Genomic DNA, 21,123 nt, shown 5'->3' on the forward strand with positions numbered 1-21,123 from the left:
AGGTCTTCCTTTTTTCTGACTGTCTTCTACCTTACCAAACATTATGGTCTTTCCTAGTGAGATTCCTTCTCATGATATGTCCAAAGTACAACAGTTTCAATATACAGTAGTAATATTGGCTTCTAGGAAGAGTTCATGCTTAATTTGCTCTAGGAACCATCTATTTATTTATTTTTAGCAGTCCATGGTACCTGTAAAACTCTTCCCCAGCACCTCATTTCAAATTATTTTTGTCCTATTAACTTTCTTCACTGGCCAGCTTTTCACAACCATACATAGAAATAATAATCCTAACTTTAGTATTCAATATCTTTACACTTCAAAATCTTATCTAGTTCCTTCATAGTTAACTAGAATCAATGCTTTCCTTTTGGTATTTCAGTACTTCCTAATTGTCAAATCCCGTATGTCATCAACTTTACTATTTTGCCTTATTGCTATTTTGAAAACCTGGCAACACTATAGTGAGCCCTTCTTTTATGCGGGGGATCCATTTCGGACCCCCTGCATAAAAGAAAAAGCACGTAAGCTCAAGTCCCATTAGAAGTAATGGGGGCTGTGCCTGTTGTTCAGCGCTGCAGGCTCGCCACAGCCACGCACTCCATTACTTCTTCTGAGTCATGTGAGCCTTTTTTCTGGTGCGGTGCCCGCATATAATGTGGGCGCACTGTTCTTCCCATAGATTATCACTAACAGAATGTAGCCCTAGACAGAAAAAAAACCCTCTCCTCCGATTTAACTTGAATTTCCACTGTTTCAATAACCTCATACCATCAACCGTTACCAATAACTAAGTTAAATAGCAACTGTGGTGCAACAGTTCGGCATTTGAAAGATACCCAATTAAACATATTTAAATTAACCAGTCAAATACTGGTCAAACATTCGAAATTATTAATATATTTTGTGATGCAATAAAATTCAGTAAGTGATTAGCTATCTGTCGTGATGACTCCAGAGTGCTGGCCCACGGACAAAGCGTCATGCTAGACCATATGGAAGTCCTACTTTCCAACAACAAAACCCAAGGATATTCTGACACACTTTAACTCCTGGGTCCCTGTGACCTTATAGCTTTCTTCGTTTCTTCCTGAACCCCAATGTAAGTTAAGTTGGGCTGCATGGGAAGAACAGGGCAACTTTCTGGAGGAAATTGTAAGGCACAGGATGCCTGTTACTAAATAAGATGTGCATGCTTGTGTGAATGTCAGTCCTGCAGAATTGGGGCACAATTTACTTCCAAAGAAATACACAGGATTTTAAAACTGTTTTACTCTTTTAAAATTGTATTAACTACAGTAGTTGCTGTGATAAATGTTTTTAGTATGTTTATTTTTATTATTTTGAATTGCTTTAATCTGCCAAGAGAGACTTCACTTGTATGTTGCCCTAAGATTATATAGGGCAGGATAGAAATATTTTAATGAATTAATGAGTGAATAAATGAGGCCTACTATTACAATAGATCACATTACAGTTCAACTACAGAAGTCAACCTGCCATTAACAAATGAAGCTTGTTTTGTTTACATAATGTTTTTATCACATTAAAATATTACTTAGTCCCCACACAACCAAATCAGAATCCAAGAGTGCTCTGAGAGACTTGGGCTGCATCCGCACTGCAGAAATAATCCAGCCTGACACTGCTTTTAATGCCGTGGCTCAATGCTATGGAATTCTGGGAACTGAGTTTGTGGCAGCAGAGCTCTGCGCATGTACCTTCAAATTGTTAGTCTGACAACTCCATTACAGTGGGCCCTTGGTATCTGTTGGGGTTTATAACAGGACTCCTCAAAGAATAACAAAATCCATGACTGCTGAACTCATAGCAAAATGGTGCCTCTCATATAAAATGGTAAAATCAAGTTTTCCTTTTCAGATTTTTTTTTAAAAAGTGTTTTCTAGCCGTGGAAAGCTGAATCCATGGATATGGAGGGCTGACTGTAATTTCATAGGGTTTTCTTAGGCAGTACATATGCAGAGATGGTTTTGCCAGTTCCTTCCTCTGACATATAGCCTACAGCCTCTGGAATTCTCCCATCCATGCAACACTATTCAACTTTTCTTTTATGGCAGGAACAGGAAACCTAATACTGTATACATCCTGTTTGCCTACAGCAACATCTAAAATTGCTCTTATTGGACAATGAGGCTAAGATGTTTCTGTAATTTCCCCAGAGAATAGGCCTTTAAAACTAATCCAAACCACATGGGTACAAAAAGTTATTGTGCCAATTACATTATCACTGATGTTACACCTTTTTGGAATTGAATTACAAGTAGTGTTATTTTACTACTGGTGTCAGACTACCAGTGAAGATGCGTGGGGGGTTCACTAACATTAAAAACAATGTGCAGGACTGCAGGAAAAATGCAATAGGAAAAGATAAAATGAGACATCATATTTTTTTTTATCATTAGCCTTATGTCTCGATGCTTCTGGAGTCCATATCTACTGAAACAGTGTCAGACCAGATCACTTGGAGGCCCCTTCTCCCAACAAAAAAATACAGTTGGCCCTCCACATTTGCAGGTTTGTCTTTTTCGGCTTTGATTATTTGCAGTTTTGATTAATATGTTCTCTCTAGGAATCTCTAGGTCCTCCAGCGCAACTCTGCCAGAAGTTGACTATAGAGTTGTACTGGAGAACCTAGAAGTTCACAGAAAAAACACTTCTCTGGGCATCTGAAGGACTTCCAGTATGATTCTGTGATCAACCTGTGGCAGATATTGACCACATAGTTTCACTAGAGAGAGGACCTGGAGATTCCCAGAGAGGTGTTCTCTTAGGTAAAGAGTCCAGTTAGTCTCAAAGATACTACAAGTTCCCTTGGCACACTCATTTTTCTGACTAACATGGCAAGGGCTGCATCTCCACTGCGGAAATAATCACTTTAACTGCCGTGGCTCAAGGCTATGAAATTCTAGGCATTGGAGTTTGTTGTGGCAAACCACACTATTTCTGCAATAGAGATGTAGCCCAGGTCTTTGAATTCTGGTTACTCAGAAGTAAGTTTCACTGCTTCTTTTCAGTAGAGTCAGCCTGGAGTAGTGGTTTGAGCATTGGACTCTGACTCTGGAGACCAGGGTTTGAATTCTGGCTGCGCTATGAAATCCATGGGCTGATCCTGGGCAAATCACACTCTCTCAGCCTCAGGGGAAGCAAGTGGCAAACTTCCTCTGAGAAACCTGCCAAGAAAACCACACAACAGGCTCACCACAAGTCAGAAAAGACTTAAAGGAACACCAAAAGAACACGTTCAATGTGTCACCAGCCCAAGAGGCAGCTTTTTGTGGCAGAAGCCAGTCAGAGGAGCCTTGCAAAGAAAGGAGCCCAGCCTGGAGGGTCTTCGCTGCAATGTCTTCTTCACTGCAAAGGAAAGCAAGGCAGGGCAAAACGTAGGGCATTCAAGAAAAATGCAAGACATGACCAAATAAAAGCCAAAAACACACTTGCATAAATGTAAATGCATGCTTCTTCAGTCTTGCTCCAAATGGAGGACATCTTGGAATTCCTCCTGGACAGAAGGTTGAAATGGAGGGCAGGTCCTGGAAAATGAGGACGTCTGGTTAGCCAGCCTGCCTGCGGCACTGGGTCCAAAAGGAGCCAAATACAAAGGGCGGCAGCAGAGGATGCAGCAGAGGCATGGAGCCAGGGTGACCACTGTCCTCCTTTTCTAGGACGCATCTTCCATTTCACCCTTCTTCTGTCCATGAGAAATTCCAAGATGTCCTCCATTTTGATCATGACTGAGAAGCAAGGCTTTATAGTTCTAGGAGTGTATTTTAAATTTTCTTTGGTCATGTCCTCCATTTTTCTTAGAATGCCATACATTTTGCAGTGTCTTGTCCTCCTTTTCCTGGACACATCTTCCACTCCACCCTTCTTCTATCCTCCATTTTGAGCAGGTCTAAGAAGCATGAATCTACATTTAAGTTTGTGTTTTGGTGTTGTTGTTTTTATGTCCTCCATTTTATGACTATGAAGCATGAGTATTTTAGCTTTTCTCTGGTCGTGTCCTCTATTGTGAGCATCACTAAGAAGCATGGATTCGTCTTTCTAAGAGTGTTTTTATCTTTTCTGTTGTCACTGTGGTCCAGGGCTATGATGCATGGATTTGCAACCAAATGGATCTCTGAAGATGCCAAAGCCACAGATGCTGGCCAAACCTCAGCATTCAACTCTTCCGGAACACGGCCACAGGGCCCCAAAACCCACGAAAAGCTATGGAGTCAAAGGGATGCCTTTAGCTTTCCTTTGGCCACGTCCTCCATTTTGAGCAGGACTATAGAGCCCCATTGTGAGCCAGGGCCAGGAGGCAGGGCTTCCTCTCTCTCTCTCTCCCTCCCTACCTGCACCATGATGGCCAGGCGGAGCGAGTCCTTGGCGATGTTCTCCCCGCACTTCTTGCACGAAGCCCGGCCGCTCTTGGCGTACTCGGCCCGGTACTGCTTCTCCGCGGGCTCCGCCATGGCCCTCCTTGCTGCTCCTCAAAATGGGCGCGGCGGCAAGAGAGCGAGAGAGAGAGAAGGGGTCTTCCTTCCCTCGCCGCAGAGGCAGAGCGGGAATTGCACCGCCAGCCCTTCTCCGCTCCAGGCCGATCGCAGAGCCATCGAACCCCGCCCGCCACGCGTCGATTAGTAGATCGGAGATCCATTAGCAATGCCTGCTGCGCGTGGGAAAAAGGAGTCCGCCGCAGGAGCCAGGCGCCAGCCCTGTGCGCGCGCTGGGAGCCCCAGGCCTCGCCCTCCTCTTCCCGGACGCCGCGTCCTACATCCCAGCCCCCTTTCCCTCCACCAGGAGGCGCTCCCAAAACGTCCTCCCTTTGGAGCAGGACTCATGCTGCTCTCTTACCTCCCTTGGCCTGTTTAGCAAGAGACTGTCTGAAGACCTGTCTCTTCCACAGGCTTTCCCCCGTGTGTCTGGACTTCTCTTGCCCATCCTATAGGCTGCTTTGCTGCTACTTCTGTCTTTTGGCCATGGATTTCATTCTCTCTGCCTTTGTGGTGTTTTTCATTTTGGAATGTTTTTGTGATGTTTCTATACTGTTCTCCAAATTGTATAATGTTTTATATCCTTGCTGTAACCCGCTTTGATCTCTTTTGGAAAAGCAGGCTATAAATAAACAGCATTATTATTATTATTATTATTATTAAATAAAATTATTAGAAATAATAAAAATATATATTTATATTCTGACTTTTTGTATTGTAACGTCCTACGTTTTCTTTTCCTGGTCCTTTCCCCCCCAAAGGCATGTCCCTATGTTTCCGCCTTCTGCGCAAGAGGCATTCCCAAAATGTCTTCCCTTTGGAGCAGTACTAAGAAGCACGAACGGATTTAATGTGTTAAGTATTTTGAGCTTTTGTTTTTCCGATGTCCTACACTTTTCTGGAAGGCCCTCCATTTTTAAAATTTTAAATTAATTTGCAATAACCTCTATATTGGCTTTGAAGGTTCCTACATTTAGCAGTGCCTTGTCCTCCTTGGCAGTGAGGACAGAGTGACCAGGCATGGCAAAATGGAGGGCATTGGGGGGGGTTGGGGGGAGGAGGAGGTGACCAAAAAAAGGAGGAAAAGCCCTCACGGTGCATGCTCAAAATGGAGGACATCTTGGAATTCCTCCTGCACAAATGGCTGAAAGGTAAAAATACATAGCAAATAAAGAATCAAACAATAATGCATAGAAATTAACATGGCAAAATAGATACAACAGGATATTAATCCCCATTCTCACCCCCCCCCCCAGTCCTGATCCTGAAAAACAATATTAAACAGCCTCAGCTGTTGCCTTGATAGAAAAAGGCACAGGCAGCCTCCTAGTTTGGCTGGAGCTGGATGCTGGTGTTGAGGGTGCAGCAGAAGAAGGCTCAGAGCCTTAATCCCCCCTCTAAGCGATAACAATTCTTGCTGCTGATGTCACGTAATGCAGTATTCTAGCTTTATTGAATCTTTCCTGGTATTGATGTCAGACTAACTGGACAATAATTGTTGGGATCTTCTCCCCCCCCCCCCCTTTTTTGAAGACAGGGATGACTGGCGTGAGGTGCAGCAACCCATCTCTTGCCAGAAGTCCCCCCTCATGGAACTGCAGACCATGATCCAAGAATCCAAATCGTTCTTGATGGCACCATCTGTGGAGCCAGTTATTCACTTCTGCTATTTGCTTCTCCCTTCCAGGACCATATCTGTCAACTGGGAGAAGAGATGACAATCTGTGCGTCCATCTCTTTCAGCTTCCTACCCAGAACCTCATAATCCCTTATATTCTGAAGAGTGTGCCTTGCAGTGTCATTGATTCCCACATGGACCAAAGGGAAGGGGTAATGGTCAGTAGGCTTGACAAGTCTTATTAGCCTCTCTGTCACATCAGGGATTTGTGCCCCGAGGAGACAACACACCTCCTGAGACATCTTGTCAGGCCCATAAACCACTGTTCCTGTACCCCATAGCAAGAAGTCGCCCATCACCACCACACTCCTCCATGGCTTAGCAGCAGCTCTTCCCTGTGATGGTTCTCCCAGGGTCCCCTGCACTGTCCCTGCTGCTCTTCCTCATCATCCCTGATATGGGAGAGAGCTTCAAATTGATTCTGTAGCTGCAAGGTCCCAGAATGAGCCCTGATTTTCCCAGCTCTGTGTGTGATATTCCTCTAGCCATCTACCCTCTGTGAATCCAATCGTGGGAGAAAGGTGGGATATAAATCCTGGATATAAATAAAATAAATATGTGAAGTGACCTCCTCCCCAGAAACTTCCTCTGTGTGTTCCCCATCCAAGACCATCTGTTCTGTTCTGTCCAGGAAAACCTCTTGCTCCCTAATATGCTGAAGTGAAGATACCTGGGTCTCCAGCGGCTGGATCTTCTTTTCCAACAATTTACGCTCAGTGCAGGTGAAGTTCTCCACATCTGTAGGCAAGAAGACAAACATGCAACAACTGTTGCAGGTGACTCTCACTGCCCATGTTGAGAAGTCTTAAGTAGGTCCTGAAACATAGGCTACTGCTGGTCACTTCTCTCCAAGATGAAGAGGAGCCATTACTGAGCACCCTTTGATTCGGCCGGTCAAGTGAATCCACCTAACAAGTGCATTGTAAATGTATTTACATTTACATCATTTTGTGTGGTTAAAGGGGGAAATTGGTAAATGTGATGTTTTTTAAATAAAATTTTAAAGAATAAAATTTTTATTTTTTAAAATAAAAGTTTGAAATTTTGATTTATAAAAAAAGTCCTGGGGCCTATGCTTTCCCCTCCGACTGCACCTCACCCCACTCACACCATCTCTTAAAGCATTTTAAAGGGAAGCAAACAAATGCCACAGCCTGTTTCTGCCCAAAATCAGATGTTTGAGGAGCAGTGGTGTCACCCCCACTTAAGGTGTTGCCTTGGGCGGTCCACACACCTCCATCCCCTAGCGCCATCACTGCATCCTGCACAATCCCCAATGAAGCTTTACAGGGGGAGTGAGCTAAAATATGCAGGTCAATTTCTGTTAACTTTGTGGCTGCTGGGAAAAGTTCCCAAAGGTTCCTGAACATACCTTGAACTGAAAAGGTGGCCTATATTCTACAGGCATGGAATGCCCTACTTCTCAAGCTCTATCATCAAGACAACCAGCAGATGAGCCTGAATTCTACTAATTTAGGTAGAAACTGTGGCAGATTGTTAGCTGACGTTTTACGGGCTAATGGACGCTTTAAACCGTTATGATTAAAGCTATTGTTTGGAGTGGGTGTTTGTGACAAATGTCTTTTGCTTAAACTAACTGTGTAATTCATACGATGGGTGTTTGTGTGTGTGTGTGTGTGTGTGTGTGTATTAGCTGACTTGGTTTGCTTGATTTCACTGTTATAAATTATTGTGAATCAGTGCATAAAGTATTATTATTAGATTAATAATTATATAATCATACTGAAAAGCAAATATAGCAATTATATTTAAAGAGAGAGCAAGATAAATATATAAACATCTGTCACCAATAGCCAGTTTGCAGTATCCCCCATTCAGGCATTCAGATTAGTAACACAATGCAGGTAAGTGGAGACAGGAATTCTAGGACCTGTCTTCCATTGTAGTTCAGAGTCTGCCAAAACAGAGTTTCTACTTGTTTATGTTCTGGAGTTTGAGAAAGTTACCTTGTAGATGGCAGCTCTTGGATTCCTTCAGCCATCATGGTCACTGGCTGTGTGGGCTGGGAGAGTTGAGAAGAAATAACTCTTCCAAGCTCTCCTATATAGATCTGAACTAGAAGAATTACTTGACTTGGCTCAGATTAAAAACTCATTAGTTGTACCTCTTTTGCTCCCAAACCCCATCTCTTCTTCTGTGTTGATCTTCCTCTTTCTCTGCCCTGGTAGTTATTCAGCCTGAGCCAGTTCTGCCTGGGTTAGAGCTCCCTTACTCCATTACCACTCTTTTCTCCTCTTTATTGCTACTCTTTCTCCCCAAAACCCAATACGTTTTAGCTATTCCATCAATAACTTCTGTCCCCACTCTTATCAGGCAACTCTTATCTCTGAGTTGCTATAAGTTGCAAAATCCAGGCCGTAGTTCCCTGTTACACATTGTGTGGTATGTAGGTGTCCCAAGCCAAATGGAAATAGATGAGAGAGATGATGAGGAGTCTAGAAATCTTTCTCCCCACCCCATCCTTGCCAGGCATAAGGAGTTTTTCATATTCTAGTTCCCCAAACCCAGGCAGACACACCTCCAATGGACATTCACATGCATATGGCCGCATCAGTGTAAAATTAATTACACTATACGAAAACACAAAATAGAAATGAAATCCACACCCTATGTGCCCCCTTAGTATCTCTACCAATTTTCAAATGACAAAGACGAACCGCAGGCAATGCACTCACTCCCTTTTTTCTAATTATAGATTTGCTGTGTCTTGAATTCTCTTTCTGGACCAAAGAAACATGCTACATTTTATTTATTTGAAGAAGGAGATTTGGGGATCTTGTGGATACTCCATGATTTATATACAAATACAGACACATGTGGCTAAATGAACTTGGCTAAATCCTACCTATAGTATGAAGTCGAAGGCTTTCATGGCATCCATAGTTTTTGGTGGGTTTTTCGGGCTATGTGGCCATGTTCTAGAAGAGTTTATTCCTGACGTTTCACCAGCATTTGTGGCTGGCATCTTCAGAGAATGCCTATAGTAGTAGTTTGAGCATTGGACTATGACTGTGGAAACCAAGATTTGAATCCCCATTCAGCCATGGAAACCCATAGCCTCAGAGAAAGGCACAAGCAAACCCACTCTGAAATAATCTTGCCAAGAAACCCTATGGTAGGTTAGCCTTAGGGTTGCCATAAGCTGGAAACAAAGGTTCTCAACAGCAACAACAAATGAAATCTTGCTTGAATTCAGACTGTTAGGAAAGGGAGAAAATTTTGCACTAGATGGCATCACAGGCACAGATAAAATGTTGCTTTGATGTATGCAGCCAAATTCAAGGCACTATACATGGAAGAATCACTTAGTTTTTCTCCTTTTTCAGCTGGGCAAAATAAAAATGTATATTAAAGGTGACTTTGCATTGACAAGTATGGTTTGCACATACCCATCTAGCCCCTCTGACTGAATATCTTCAACCAATGCAACAAGGAGTGGGTGATTTTCCCCTCAATCACAGGCTTTCTTTGTGCAGTCAGAATTTGCACTAGAGAGCTGGAACACATACCTGATGGAATCAAGTATTGAGAATGGGGTTCAAGGGAAGGGAGGGGCAGCCCCTCAGTATCTTTTTGTGTTGCTAAACCCACTGGGTGACCTTGGGCAAGTCACATGCTCTCAGCCTCAGAGGAAGGCAATGGTAAACCTCCTCTAAACAAATCTTGCCAAGAAAACCCTATGAAAGATTCTTCTTAGGGTTGCCATAAGTTGGAAATGACTTGAAGACACACAACAGCAATAGGGGTTTATATTGTATGTCCTGGACTTCAAGTCTCTTCACTTTCCAGAGCCAACATGGCCAAAAGGAATGACCCCTGCCTGCATAAATATCTCTCTATAACATCCTAATTGAGAACAACAACAACTAGCACTTGACAAAATGTAGCCCTGTGACTCTAACACTGTCATGTTTTTCTTTCCCTGATGAAGAAGCCAGTGGAGCTTTGAAAGCTTGCATGTATTTTGTGCATTTTGGTTATTCCAATAAAGGTATCATTATTTTGTGTATTTTGGGTGTTATTGTACTTTGCTATATGGCCAACACAGCTACCCCAGGGATGTTTTTAAGCAAAGTTTTTTTTAAATGCACCATTGGATTTAACTACATGTTTGTTTGTTTGTTTGTTTTTTATTGGCAACCTTGGTGGTAGTGGGATAGTGTAAGCATTCGTGTAAATTTTCATCAGGACAGTGGCAAATGGTGTTTTTGTTAATTCCATTCATTTGTAAATACACATGCCAAGCAAGGAGAAGTGAATAGGAGAAGTGTAGTGAATCAGTGTTACTTTGTTATTGCTAACTGCCTTCAGGCTGACTTTGACCTATGGCAACCCTGTGAATGAGAAACCTACAAGACACTTTTGGTTACTTCAAAAACATTAAATATATTACAGTAGATTCATAATATTATTCTATTCAAGTATAAATCTTGTTTGGCATAAAATTCCCTTGTTCAATACACAGTATTAGCAGTACAGTTTAATCAGTCAATAGTTACAAATTGAATTCCCTTTTTATTTTTTTTTATTTTTTTTTTGGGTTACTCATGAACTTACAAAAGTGAAATGTAAGAAAACTCTTTGGTTTTGCCACATTATCCGGAGCAGCAAAAAAACAATAAAAACAGCAGAAATTATCTGTATTAGCAAGAGAGAAAATTCTTTTATCACCTCTAGTCTTCCATAGTCAAGCAGACAAAAAAGCATTAGTTATTCCTCCCCCCCCCCCCCCCCCCGCCAAAAAAAAAGAACTGATAAAAGGATACCAAGTACTGGAATTGCAATGATCAAATACTATACGTTGCCTTATATTAAAGCCTTCAGAAATAACTTTGGTGCGGTAAATATACACATGCCTTGTCTTAAGACATTTTGATGATCATTCTAAAAGAAAAGATTCTAAAAACTAATTTTCTTTTCCAATTTTCTTTCTTTCTTTCTTTCTTTTTTGCAATTTTTCTGGGAAAAATTATTTGGGGGGGAAATGGGGGGGAACCTACCCTTTCCCCCACATTCACATTTCTAGGATGGACCATTACCTGCCAGTGATGCTGTAGTGGGGGTGTTTGGGTTATATGTGGCCCATGTGCTACAGGTGATCTCAAGGCCTCTCCTGGAACCACCAGAGTCCCCTATTGTTAATAATTATTATTTTTGGCATTTTAAAAAAAGTGCAAGGTACCCTGCAGCTCTCCATTTGCACCCTGCAGTTTTGGAAAAGTGAAAGTAGAGTTGCAACTGTTTCTATAGTTCAGTGATTCCCAACCTTCCTAATGCCGCAACCCTTTAATACAGTTCTTCATGTTGTGGTGACCCAAACCCATGAAATTATTTTTGTTGCTACTTCATAACTATAATTAAATAGGTGTTTTCCAATGGTCTTGGGCGATCCCCATGAAAGGGGTCCCGACCCACAGGTTGGGAACCACTGCTATAGTTGCTATGGCTTTTCAGTTTTCTGGGGTTTGTGTGGCCCTCCTGGGGGATGAGAGTTAGCTCCTGGACCTCTGGAGCTTGCGTACTCCTACAAGCTCCCTTTCAGTTTTGTTATCTTCTAGAAAGCTCCCCATGTGCATTGGATCATTGGTTCCTCACAGAGAATTCCTCTGTCTATGTGTCCATCCTAATGCTATTTTTATTATTTCATTTGGGAGATGCATGTGAGTCCTATGTGTTACCTCTCTGTCGCATTGTTTGCCAGTGTGCTTCATGGAGAATCTCACACTCCTACACAAGGGACTTCTTGACTGGATGAATAAATTAAGCATAATGATTTGTTCCTCTTATTTTCTAATTATATATTATGCAGTTATTTCCTCTGTATCTCAATCAATGCTAATTAGATCTCTTGAGTTATAGATACCCCCCCTTTTTTTTTGGTTCATGCATTGTTTAAAAAGTAGTAGTGAAGCCAGGAAGTCACTTTGCTTATAGACCAGGACAATGCGACCATGGACATTTTAAGTTTAGATCAGTGATGGCGAACCTATGGCATGCATGCCAGAGTTGGCACTCGGAGCCCTCTCTGTGGGCACATGTGCCACCGCCCCAGCACAGAGTTTGCCAGAGTTTGTTACTAGAAAGCCAGAGAGACATGGCACTTTGCAATAAATAAGTGGGCTTTGGGTTGCAGTTTGGGCACTCGGCCTCTAAAAGGTTCACCATCACTAGTTTAGATGCATCTTGGCCATAGACAAGCAGAGTCAACAGGAGGTGAAGCAATGGATTCTCTTCATGCACTACTTCTTAAAATACTGCCCCAGGGTGATCAGACACCCTCCTTTTCCAGAACATGTCATACATTCCAGCCTTCTGTCCAGGACGAATTCCCAAATGTCCTCCATTGTGAGCACAATTAAGAAGCATGGGTTTATTTTTATACAAGTGTTGCTAGCTATTATTTTGTAACATCCTACATTTTTCTTGAATGTCCTGCATTTTGCAGTGCCTTGTCTTCTTTGCCGTTACAATAGCTGGTCACCTGGTGCTGCCCCAGAAGATTTTATCTGAACCTGATGAGTTATCATTATGTCAATTGATGAATAGTGTTCAAAATAGTTGACAGCTATTACCTTAGACAATATTTGCTAGCCACTGGGAGAAAACAGACAGGGCAAATGTTGTTGGATTCATAGTCATAGTTCTTGGGATTTGGGGTTGTTGTTTTTTTCAAATATCCAAACAAAGTATTAGTCATCCCAGACTATTTCCTGGCACTATCTGGGAACATCTGCACATTTTTATTCCCATCCTCCAATGGTTCTTTAAAACAAAATAATTCCAAGGATTGAAAAAGTCCAAAGGTGCCCCTGTGCATATGTTGTTGGTGGTTTGTGCCAGGTTTTTTAGTCATTCCTACAAAGATGTGGATTGTGATGTAGCAGCAGTATGTGCATGCTGAATGATTTTGAGATGGTTGGAAGGGAAGGTAAAGACAATTGTTATTTCATCTTCTTTACATTCCCCCCCTTTAAACTTTTTTTTACAGTTATAGCATCATAATGCATCAGAGCAATCGTGAAATAGCATTTTTGCACTGAAACCCTATAATTCTATGATTCTAAGAAAAACAACAAAAAATAATTTGTTTATTTGTTTATTTTATATTGAGCTTTTCTCCCAGTACAGGGCCTAACAACAAATTAAAATAAAATCATCTGAAAAACTATCAACACAAATATTTTTAAAAATTAACAATAAATGCAGATTAAAAAACTCTGGAGGATATAATGGCAATACATGCTAACCTCAGCAAATCATGTTCCCAGTTTTTTTTAAAAAAACACACAACTGCAGATGCAGAAAATCACTATGGCAAGCAACAAACAGCTCCCCAAAACAATGGGAAAACGTCCACTGACAGGGAATGCATGATATGAAACCAATGACAACTGGGAATAGCTAGCAAAAAGAAAGGAGCTATACTGCAAGAGGTCATGCTTCTTTAAACTGGTTTGGGAGAGTTCACTATGAACTCTCTTTCTTTTGAAAGATTCCAAAGAAACCCATTATTGTTTCTGCGTGGCTTAGGTGGCATGACGAATTCTATTGGGAATTGCCTTCCTTTCCCCCATCCCCTTTCACCACAGGAGCAAGTGCGTGGAGGGATTCTTTTTTAAAAATAAATTATTTCCAATTTCTATCACAGTTCCTGGCAGAGATAATTCTGTGATTTGCCAACACAAAACAACTATGTTCAGAATATTAGGATCACAGTGAACTGTTAAACAACATGCCGAAGAAATCAGTCCCTCTTCTAATGAGTGATGACTGAAACGTCAAACAAATCACTGTGGCCCAGAGAACATGAATCAGCTGGTTTTATTTCTGTTACATATTCTGGTTCTACTTTGCATTTGTTTCCTGAAGAGCATAAAAGTAAGTTCTAGGAACTCTTGGTGGCTGCTCCTTTTGTTTAACAAACATAGACAACTTGAGATCTCACCAGGAGTATTGTCTCCAGTTCTAAGCATAGTTGAAAAGGTATATTCTGTCATCCTGCTAAGCAGTTACGAATGTATAAGCTAAACATACATATTTGTAACTGCTCTGCACTCACTTTTATGATGATGCCATGATTGCAACTGCACCCCCAAACCAGCCAGCAGTTACACCAAGCAATGGAGATCTTTTGTGCTAGCAATTGAGCATTGCAGGATGTTGTTTCTAGCCCCCTCATGCCAGCAAACTGTGTTGTGACAATCAGAAGCAGGGCCCCATCTTAACTCCATATTGCACTGCAGTTTGCTGGAGTGGAGAAGGCTGGAAACATTATCCTGCAGTACCTTGATCACCAGAAGAACAGACCTCCATCTCCAGCGAAGGCTGACAAAGATGTTGAAGCATCTGGAAAGTAAATCCTTAGAGGAACAGTTGGGTATGTTTAATCTAGGGAAGAGATAACTAAGAGCTGTCATCATAATCATACGCAAGTATGGGAAAGGCTGTCTTTAATAAGGGCTGCCACTTCACCCCTGCGACCAGCTAAGCCCCAGTTGCTAGCCAGGCCACCACTGAGTGCTAGGGCTGGGGACTCTTCTTTGCGAGAATTCACCTGTGCCTGGCTGCCTCCACTGCTGCAGAACTCTGGTCCAGAGCCATGCATCTCCATTTCTGCCTCTCCTTCTGCCTGTTGTGTGCAGATAGCACTAGTGGCTCTGGGCAGAGGCATCTCCATGCCTCCTCCTTGTCCTCATCCTGCAGCCACCCTCCAGTAGGTGGGAACTGAGCATGTTCCTTGGAGCCACCACTGCTTTGTGTGCTTGAGCCAGTATGGTGTTTTGTGGCGTTGTTGGCATTGCTGCTGCTGCTCGTTGCCTGGGCAAAGCAGCAACATTTGTGCCATGCGGGAGGAGGCAGTGGCCTTGCACGTTGCCTTAACTGTCTCACTGACACTGTGGTGCTTACCCCCAGCTCACCTGGCCTGCCTGTCCAAGTTTCCCTCTGTGTGCTCTTCTTTCCCCTGCCATCCATTTTAGTGGATCTTTCTTCAGCCTGCAGAGGAACAGCCAACCAGTGGCAGCATTGTCAATGATGCCACAACAGTTCAGGTGTGTGAAGCATCAGCAGCTCTGGGGAGCATGCTCAGTCCCCACCTGCTGGAGCAGGAGCAGTGGCAGCACCAGTGCAGTGTGAGGGTGCAGGATGAGGAGGACTGATAGCAGAGCCCTGGCCCTCAGCTACTACTTCCACCTAAAGCCATTGCCGTCACCTGCATATAGCGGTATGGCTCTGAGCCAGGGCATAATAATGGCGGTACCAGCTGGACTTGGATCCCACAAAGAAGGGGCTCCGGTGGAGCAGCAGTCTCAGCAGCTAATTAGCTGCAGAGTCTTAGGTGCAGCCTTTCAGCCATGAGCCCCACCAGACTTGGAAGGCGCTGCTGGGTGGTGGAAGCACCCCACCTTCATCACTATGATGAAATCACCGAGGCTGAAGGACTCAGGGTTGGTTCTGGCATGTATTGGCTGCAGTGGTACAGTGCAGTCCTCTTATAGGTCATCCATGCACCTTCATTTTAATAATAATAATAATAATAATAATAATAATAATAATATCATCAAGATTTGAGAATCCACATCTTGGAGCAAAACCTTTGTGTTTGTTTGTTTACAGTGTCTTCTTCATTTGCAGAATTCAGCAGGTGACTTTATAATTAACTTATTTCTGGAGATGACATAAGGAAGGAGTTCCAGCAACAATTGCTCCCACTTCATCTGCAGGTTTTCAAGCAACACTATTGTCCTCTACGATGGTGAGTCGCAGTCTGGGGAGTGTTATTCCTATGGATATATATTCAAATCAGAGACTCCATGCATGAAACCTTAACTTGTAGTGTTGTTTGAGAGGACAGTGGGACACAATTTAAGTCATAAACAACTACAAGGAATGTGTTCCCTTTCCTAAGGAAAGGACCAACTTTAATAGTGATTTTTGATGGGAAGCCAGCCTCACAGTCTGCCCCTCCAGAAACAATGGAGTGATGTTGTCCTTCCTTTGTCTCAGCAGATGAGCCGTGGGCTCATTCTTGGCCTTTGTCTAATCATCCTCTGTGTGACTAATCTCTGTAATTCATTAGAAGTACAATAAATTACTGTTGGCAAGAGCTGAGAACACAAGACAGCATCATTTGCATCTGTTGGCTCTTAGTGACAAGTTTTTGGATATGGTAGTCAATGCAATCCTCTTAATTTTGCTCTGAAGCATTTCGTATGATGGAATGTGAGAAAGGCAAATCAAGTTAATATGAAATTCTTCAATAGCCCATTGCTGGCAAGACAATCAGCTTTCATCAACATGATGCCCTCCAGACATTTTGGCTGCAATCCCTGTAAACCCTCCCCTGGCAGTGCTGGCTGAGATGACAGACATTGAGGTCAAAACATATAAAATGCCATTTTAGGCTAAGGGGAAACTTTTCTTACAACCAGAACTTAACTGGAAAAAAACTTTCCATTCACTTCCTGTTAGAAAAAGGCTCCCCCCCGCCCCGACAAAAACATTTCAGGGAGCCCAAAATATGATGAAATTGCCCCTGTGTCCTCTAAAGGGCATTTGAGGGCAAGGCATTGAGAGAACAAAAATAGCATTTTCCCACCCTGTGCTAGAAGTTATTATATAGCTCATGACTAGCAGCCCACTCATGATCTTTTCCTCCACTGATTTCTGTACCCTCTTTTAAAATCATCTAGGTTGACAGTCATCACTACCTCTTGGGTAGAAAATTTCATAGTTTAACTATTCACATGAAGCACTGCAGGCAGAAGTACAACCTGAATCTACTGTCATTTAGTGGAGAGTGGATGCACACTCTCCAACATTTCACAGATAAAAACCAGGACTCATGTGGCCAAGCAACAGCAGACTGTGTTCAAGATGGCAAAGGTTATTAAAGGAAGAACACGCAAGCTAGGAGAGGCTTCAGCAATTTGCTTTTGCCTGAACCAGCTGGGAAGGGCAGGATTCTGCTCTTCCTCTCTCCTCTGAGTGAACTGAGCACAAACTCCATTTACATGTTGAACACTGTTTGTAGCAAATGAAATATGCTGTGGACAAAGGAGAAAAGTTTGAGGAAGAAAGAGAAACTGGGACATTTTAAAAGCAACTGAAAAAGTGGGATGGCAGAAGAGTAATTGGGGTTGCCTGTGCCAAATTGGAACAGTGGGTGAAAGTTGCTTCTAGTATTATGACAGAAAGCCTCTCCTCTGTCCACTGTCTTCATTCCATGCATAATTTTATCTATCTTTCTTCTAAGCTAAAGAGCTCCAAATGTAAATTTTCTTCCTACACCCTATGCATCATTTTGGTTGCTCTGTTTTCACTTTTTCCACTTTTCTCGATATACATTGTTTTCAAGCTTTCCATCCTGCCCAAATATGAAACAATTTTGGAATGAAACGATACCTTTAATTCAACAGATGATCAGGTATGGCCAAGGCTATAATTTACTACATTATATTTAAGAGGAAATTGAATCAGATTACTTACTGCTCATACAGAACTTATTAATGGGAGCAAGAATGTTCACTGCTCAGCAGCACTGGAACTGACAGAATCTCAAAGTACTGGCAATCCTTAAAAATCCTTAGAAGGTAACCAATTCCATAAGAAGTCAAGAAAATTTATAGACTAAAATTTAGAGGAAAGTGGTTCTTGTTTATTTACTGCTTGGATGTGAAATTTCATGAGAATATTCAACATTATATCTTTTTTCTAAGTTGCTGTTTTTATGATCACCTTTTTTCCAGCCCTCCAACTCAGGATAGCTTACAAAAGTTAAAACAGATTAGCTAAAAGCTCCCATCATGCAAAAGATTAATTTAAGCAAACTATATATGGAATTAAAAGCACACAATTTTAAAAAATACAGATAATAATACACTTTATTAAAGGTCTATTCCCTGTGAGCATATAGTGCACAAAGGCTAGCTGAAACATGGAAAGATAGTAAGGAGGGCATCAGTCTAGGCTCTCTCCTGAGAGCAGCCACCAAGAAACTCCCCTCCTGTGTACCCACCAGATATACTTGTGAGGGTGGTAGGATGGAAAGAAGGGCTTCTCCAACAATATCAGTAAGCTCAAATGGGAGAATATAATTCTTCAGATAACCTGACCCAAAGCCATATAGTGCTTTATAACTCATGACCAGCATCTTGAATTGTACTTGGGAACAGACTGGCAGCCGGTCTGCATAGCCTGGCAATCTGGCCACATCTCTTTGGATCAAAGCCCCAGGTATAGCATATTACAGTAATCAAAACAGTCCTCAATCATGTGTCAAATAGGCTTGCAAGTTTCATGGTTAACTAGATATAAAAACAGCAGTTATACACATCATAACACAGGAAGCCTGAAATTACACCTCCTTTCCCCACATGTGAGAGGAACAGCTAAGACGTGCAGACTAGACCTGCTGTTCTGCATGTCTGGAATACATGCAATGTGTGTACTGTCTAGGGTTCCCAGATCTCAGGGCCTGGCACTTCTTTTCCAGGCCTCAGGGTGAGGAAAGGAGTCTCAGGGCAAGGCTGCCTTGAAAAGAAAATAATGCTTGACTGTGTGCTGCAGAACAGCCTTCAGGGCGTCCTCTGCTCCTTCCTCCTTTTCTCAAAGTCCCTCAAATTATGGTCACCACTGGAACTGTTTTTAAAGATGGGCTTCAGCACTGGCAGGAATGTCATTACTTTTTAGTACTTATAGGTATATTTTTACAAAACAATGAAAAACAATGAAAACACATTAAAACAATCATCCTGCTAAGCTTGTAACAGTTAGAGTAAGCATGAAAGCAATAGCAAAATAATGATAATTGGTTATTCCTGATGGGGCTACATGAACTACATAAGAATCTGTGTGGTCCAATTTTGCTGGATCATTTTGAGGAAGCTCACCCTAGTCCTAGAGGGGGCTTGCACCCCCTTGCCCTCTCATTCCAGGGTCCGTTACCAACACCAGGACTCAGTGGGAGGGAAATATCAAAATAGGAAAATAGTGACTCAGTGTCTGCTGCTTCAGGATTTGTAATATATTGCAGGACTGTTGCTTTGTGGGTTTTCCTACATTTTTGCCCTCTATGACATCACCAAGGGCCATTACTATGCTCTGAAGTTTGGGCTCTGAAATCTGAGATCTCAGCACCGGGGATGCTCTCTGCCTTGTAACCCTAGAACTGACATATGGCCAGGACATATAATAATACACTCTTGTCCTACTTGTGACATTACAATAGGCTTCTCCTTGGCCACTGTGGGAACAGAAAGTCCTTTTGATGTTCTACATGCAAGGTTGCCTAACTGCTATCAGTGAATATGCCAGCCACAGATGCTGACAAAACATCAGGAATAAACTGTTCCACAACATGGTCACATAGCCTGAAAAACCCACAAAAAACTATGGATGTCGGCTGTGAAAGCCTTCAACTTCACAGTGGTAAAGTGGGTCTTCCCTTGTGCTTGCATGCATGTGTGTGTGTGCATGTGTGCACACACACACATATACAGACCTGTGCATCTTGTTAGTTGGTGAGAAAGAGGTTACAATTCTGTATAGTTCAGCATAGCATGGTAGTTCTAGATGTGAAACTACATTACACTGAGCCATTTAACATCCCTCAGATCTACTGTATTCCCACGTCCCTCACACTACAGTCACTCCATGTCTGGTGGAGAGTGGAAGGGATTGCAAAAGCATCTGGCTATGTCTTTGCAGCCATTCATGAAGTGATTACATCACCTACCAAGACCTCTGGAGGACCATGGCATACCTCAGCAGATGATATAATAATTTTGCTTCTGGCTATGGGGACGTAGCCAGGTGCTGTTGTGATTTCCCCCCTGTTCTACATCATGGCCACATTGGGGGACTTCAGTGGCAATATGGTAGGTCCAGGGGGTGGTAAAGAATCATAGCTCAGTATAGCATATATAGTTCCAAATGAAGAGCTACTATTAAAGGTGACTAAAATGGTGAAGGGTCTGGAAACCATGCCCTATGAGGAACAACTTAGGGAGCTGGGGATGTTTAGCCTGGAGAAGAGAAGGTTAAGAAGTGATATGACAGCCCTGTTTAAATATTTGAAGGGATGTCATATTGAGGAGGGAACAAGCTTGTTTTCTGCTGCTCCAGAAAACAGGACACCGAACAATGGATGCAAGCTCCAGGAAAAGAGACTCCACCTCAACATTAGGAGGAACTTCCTGACAGTAAGGGCTGTTCAACAGTGGAACACACTCCTTTGTAGTGTAGTGGAGTCTCCTTCCTTAGAGGTCTTTAAACAGAGGCTGGATGGCCATCTGTCGGGGATGCTTTGATTGAGAGTTCCTGCATGGCAGGGGGTTGGACTGGATAACCCTTGGGGTCTCTTCCAGTTCTATGATTTTATGATTCTACTCTAAGCTGGGCCATGCAATATTGCTGCCACTTCCTCATCCCTCCCTTGCTGGGGTCCTGCCAGCTTGGAAGGACTGGAGGGAGAAGGACAGAGGCTGCAGTTTGCACCTCTCCCCATACACTGATCAGGTCACGGCATGGTCACAGCAAGAAAATGTATGGGGAGATCAGAAACCATCTCCCCATGTGGTTTAATGATCAGAAACCACTTGGACCATATTCTTTCACTTTCCATCACAGTTCTAGGTGAGGTGATCTGAATACTATTATTTGACCATAAAGTGGAAGCAATTACTGCTAAATACACAGGAAGAGTATTACATAAGGCCCAGTGCCTTTCTTCTTAGATTACTGCCTGTTAGCCTTTTTTGTAGAGTCTTGGAAACACCAGCTTTCCACAAAAGGAAATGTCACTGCTTTAGTTAATAGACTTTTTCTTCCTGGCAAATGGCTCTAATTGATTATCGTCAGTCAAATCTCACTTTTCAGTTAATTCTTTTCTTCTTTCTTTTTAAAAGGAAATATTTAATGTCAGGTTCT

The 21,123-nt window shown here is 42.4% G+C and overlaps 1 protein-coding gene across 1 annotated transcript in view; it reads right to left on the reverse strand.

Annotated features, from left to right (window-relative positions):
• The window catches only part of PARP1 (poly(ADP-ribose) polymerase 1), a 56,517-nt gene extending 51,966 nt beyond the window's left edge, over positions 1 to 4,551 (reverse strand). Inside the window, exon 1 of the mRNA XM_089529437.1 lies at positions 4,356 to 4,551. Coding sequence (XP_089385563.1) covers positions 4,356 to 4,475 — 120 coding nt within the window. The 5' untranslated portion in view covers positions 4,476 to 4,551. The remainder of the gene's footprint in view (positions 1 to 4,355) is intronic.
• Between the last annotated feature and the right edge of the window lie 16,572 nt (positions 4,552 to 21,123).

This window comes from Sceloporus occidentalis, unplaced genomic scaffold, assembly GCF_023333645.1.
Source record: "Sceloporus occidentalis isolate IW3139 unplaced genomic scaffold, rSceOcc1.0.p SCAF_6, whole genome shotgun sequence".
Lineage (NCBI taxonomy): Eukaryota > Metazoa > Chordata > Lepidosauria > Squamata > Phrynosomatidae > Sceloporus > Sceloporus occidentalis.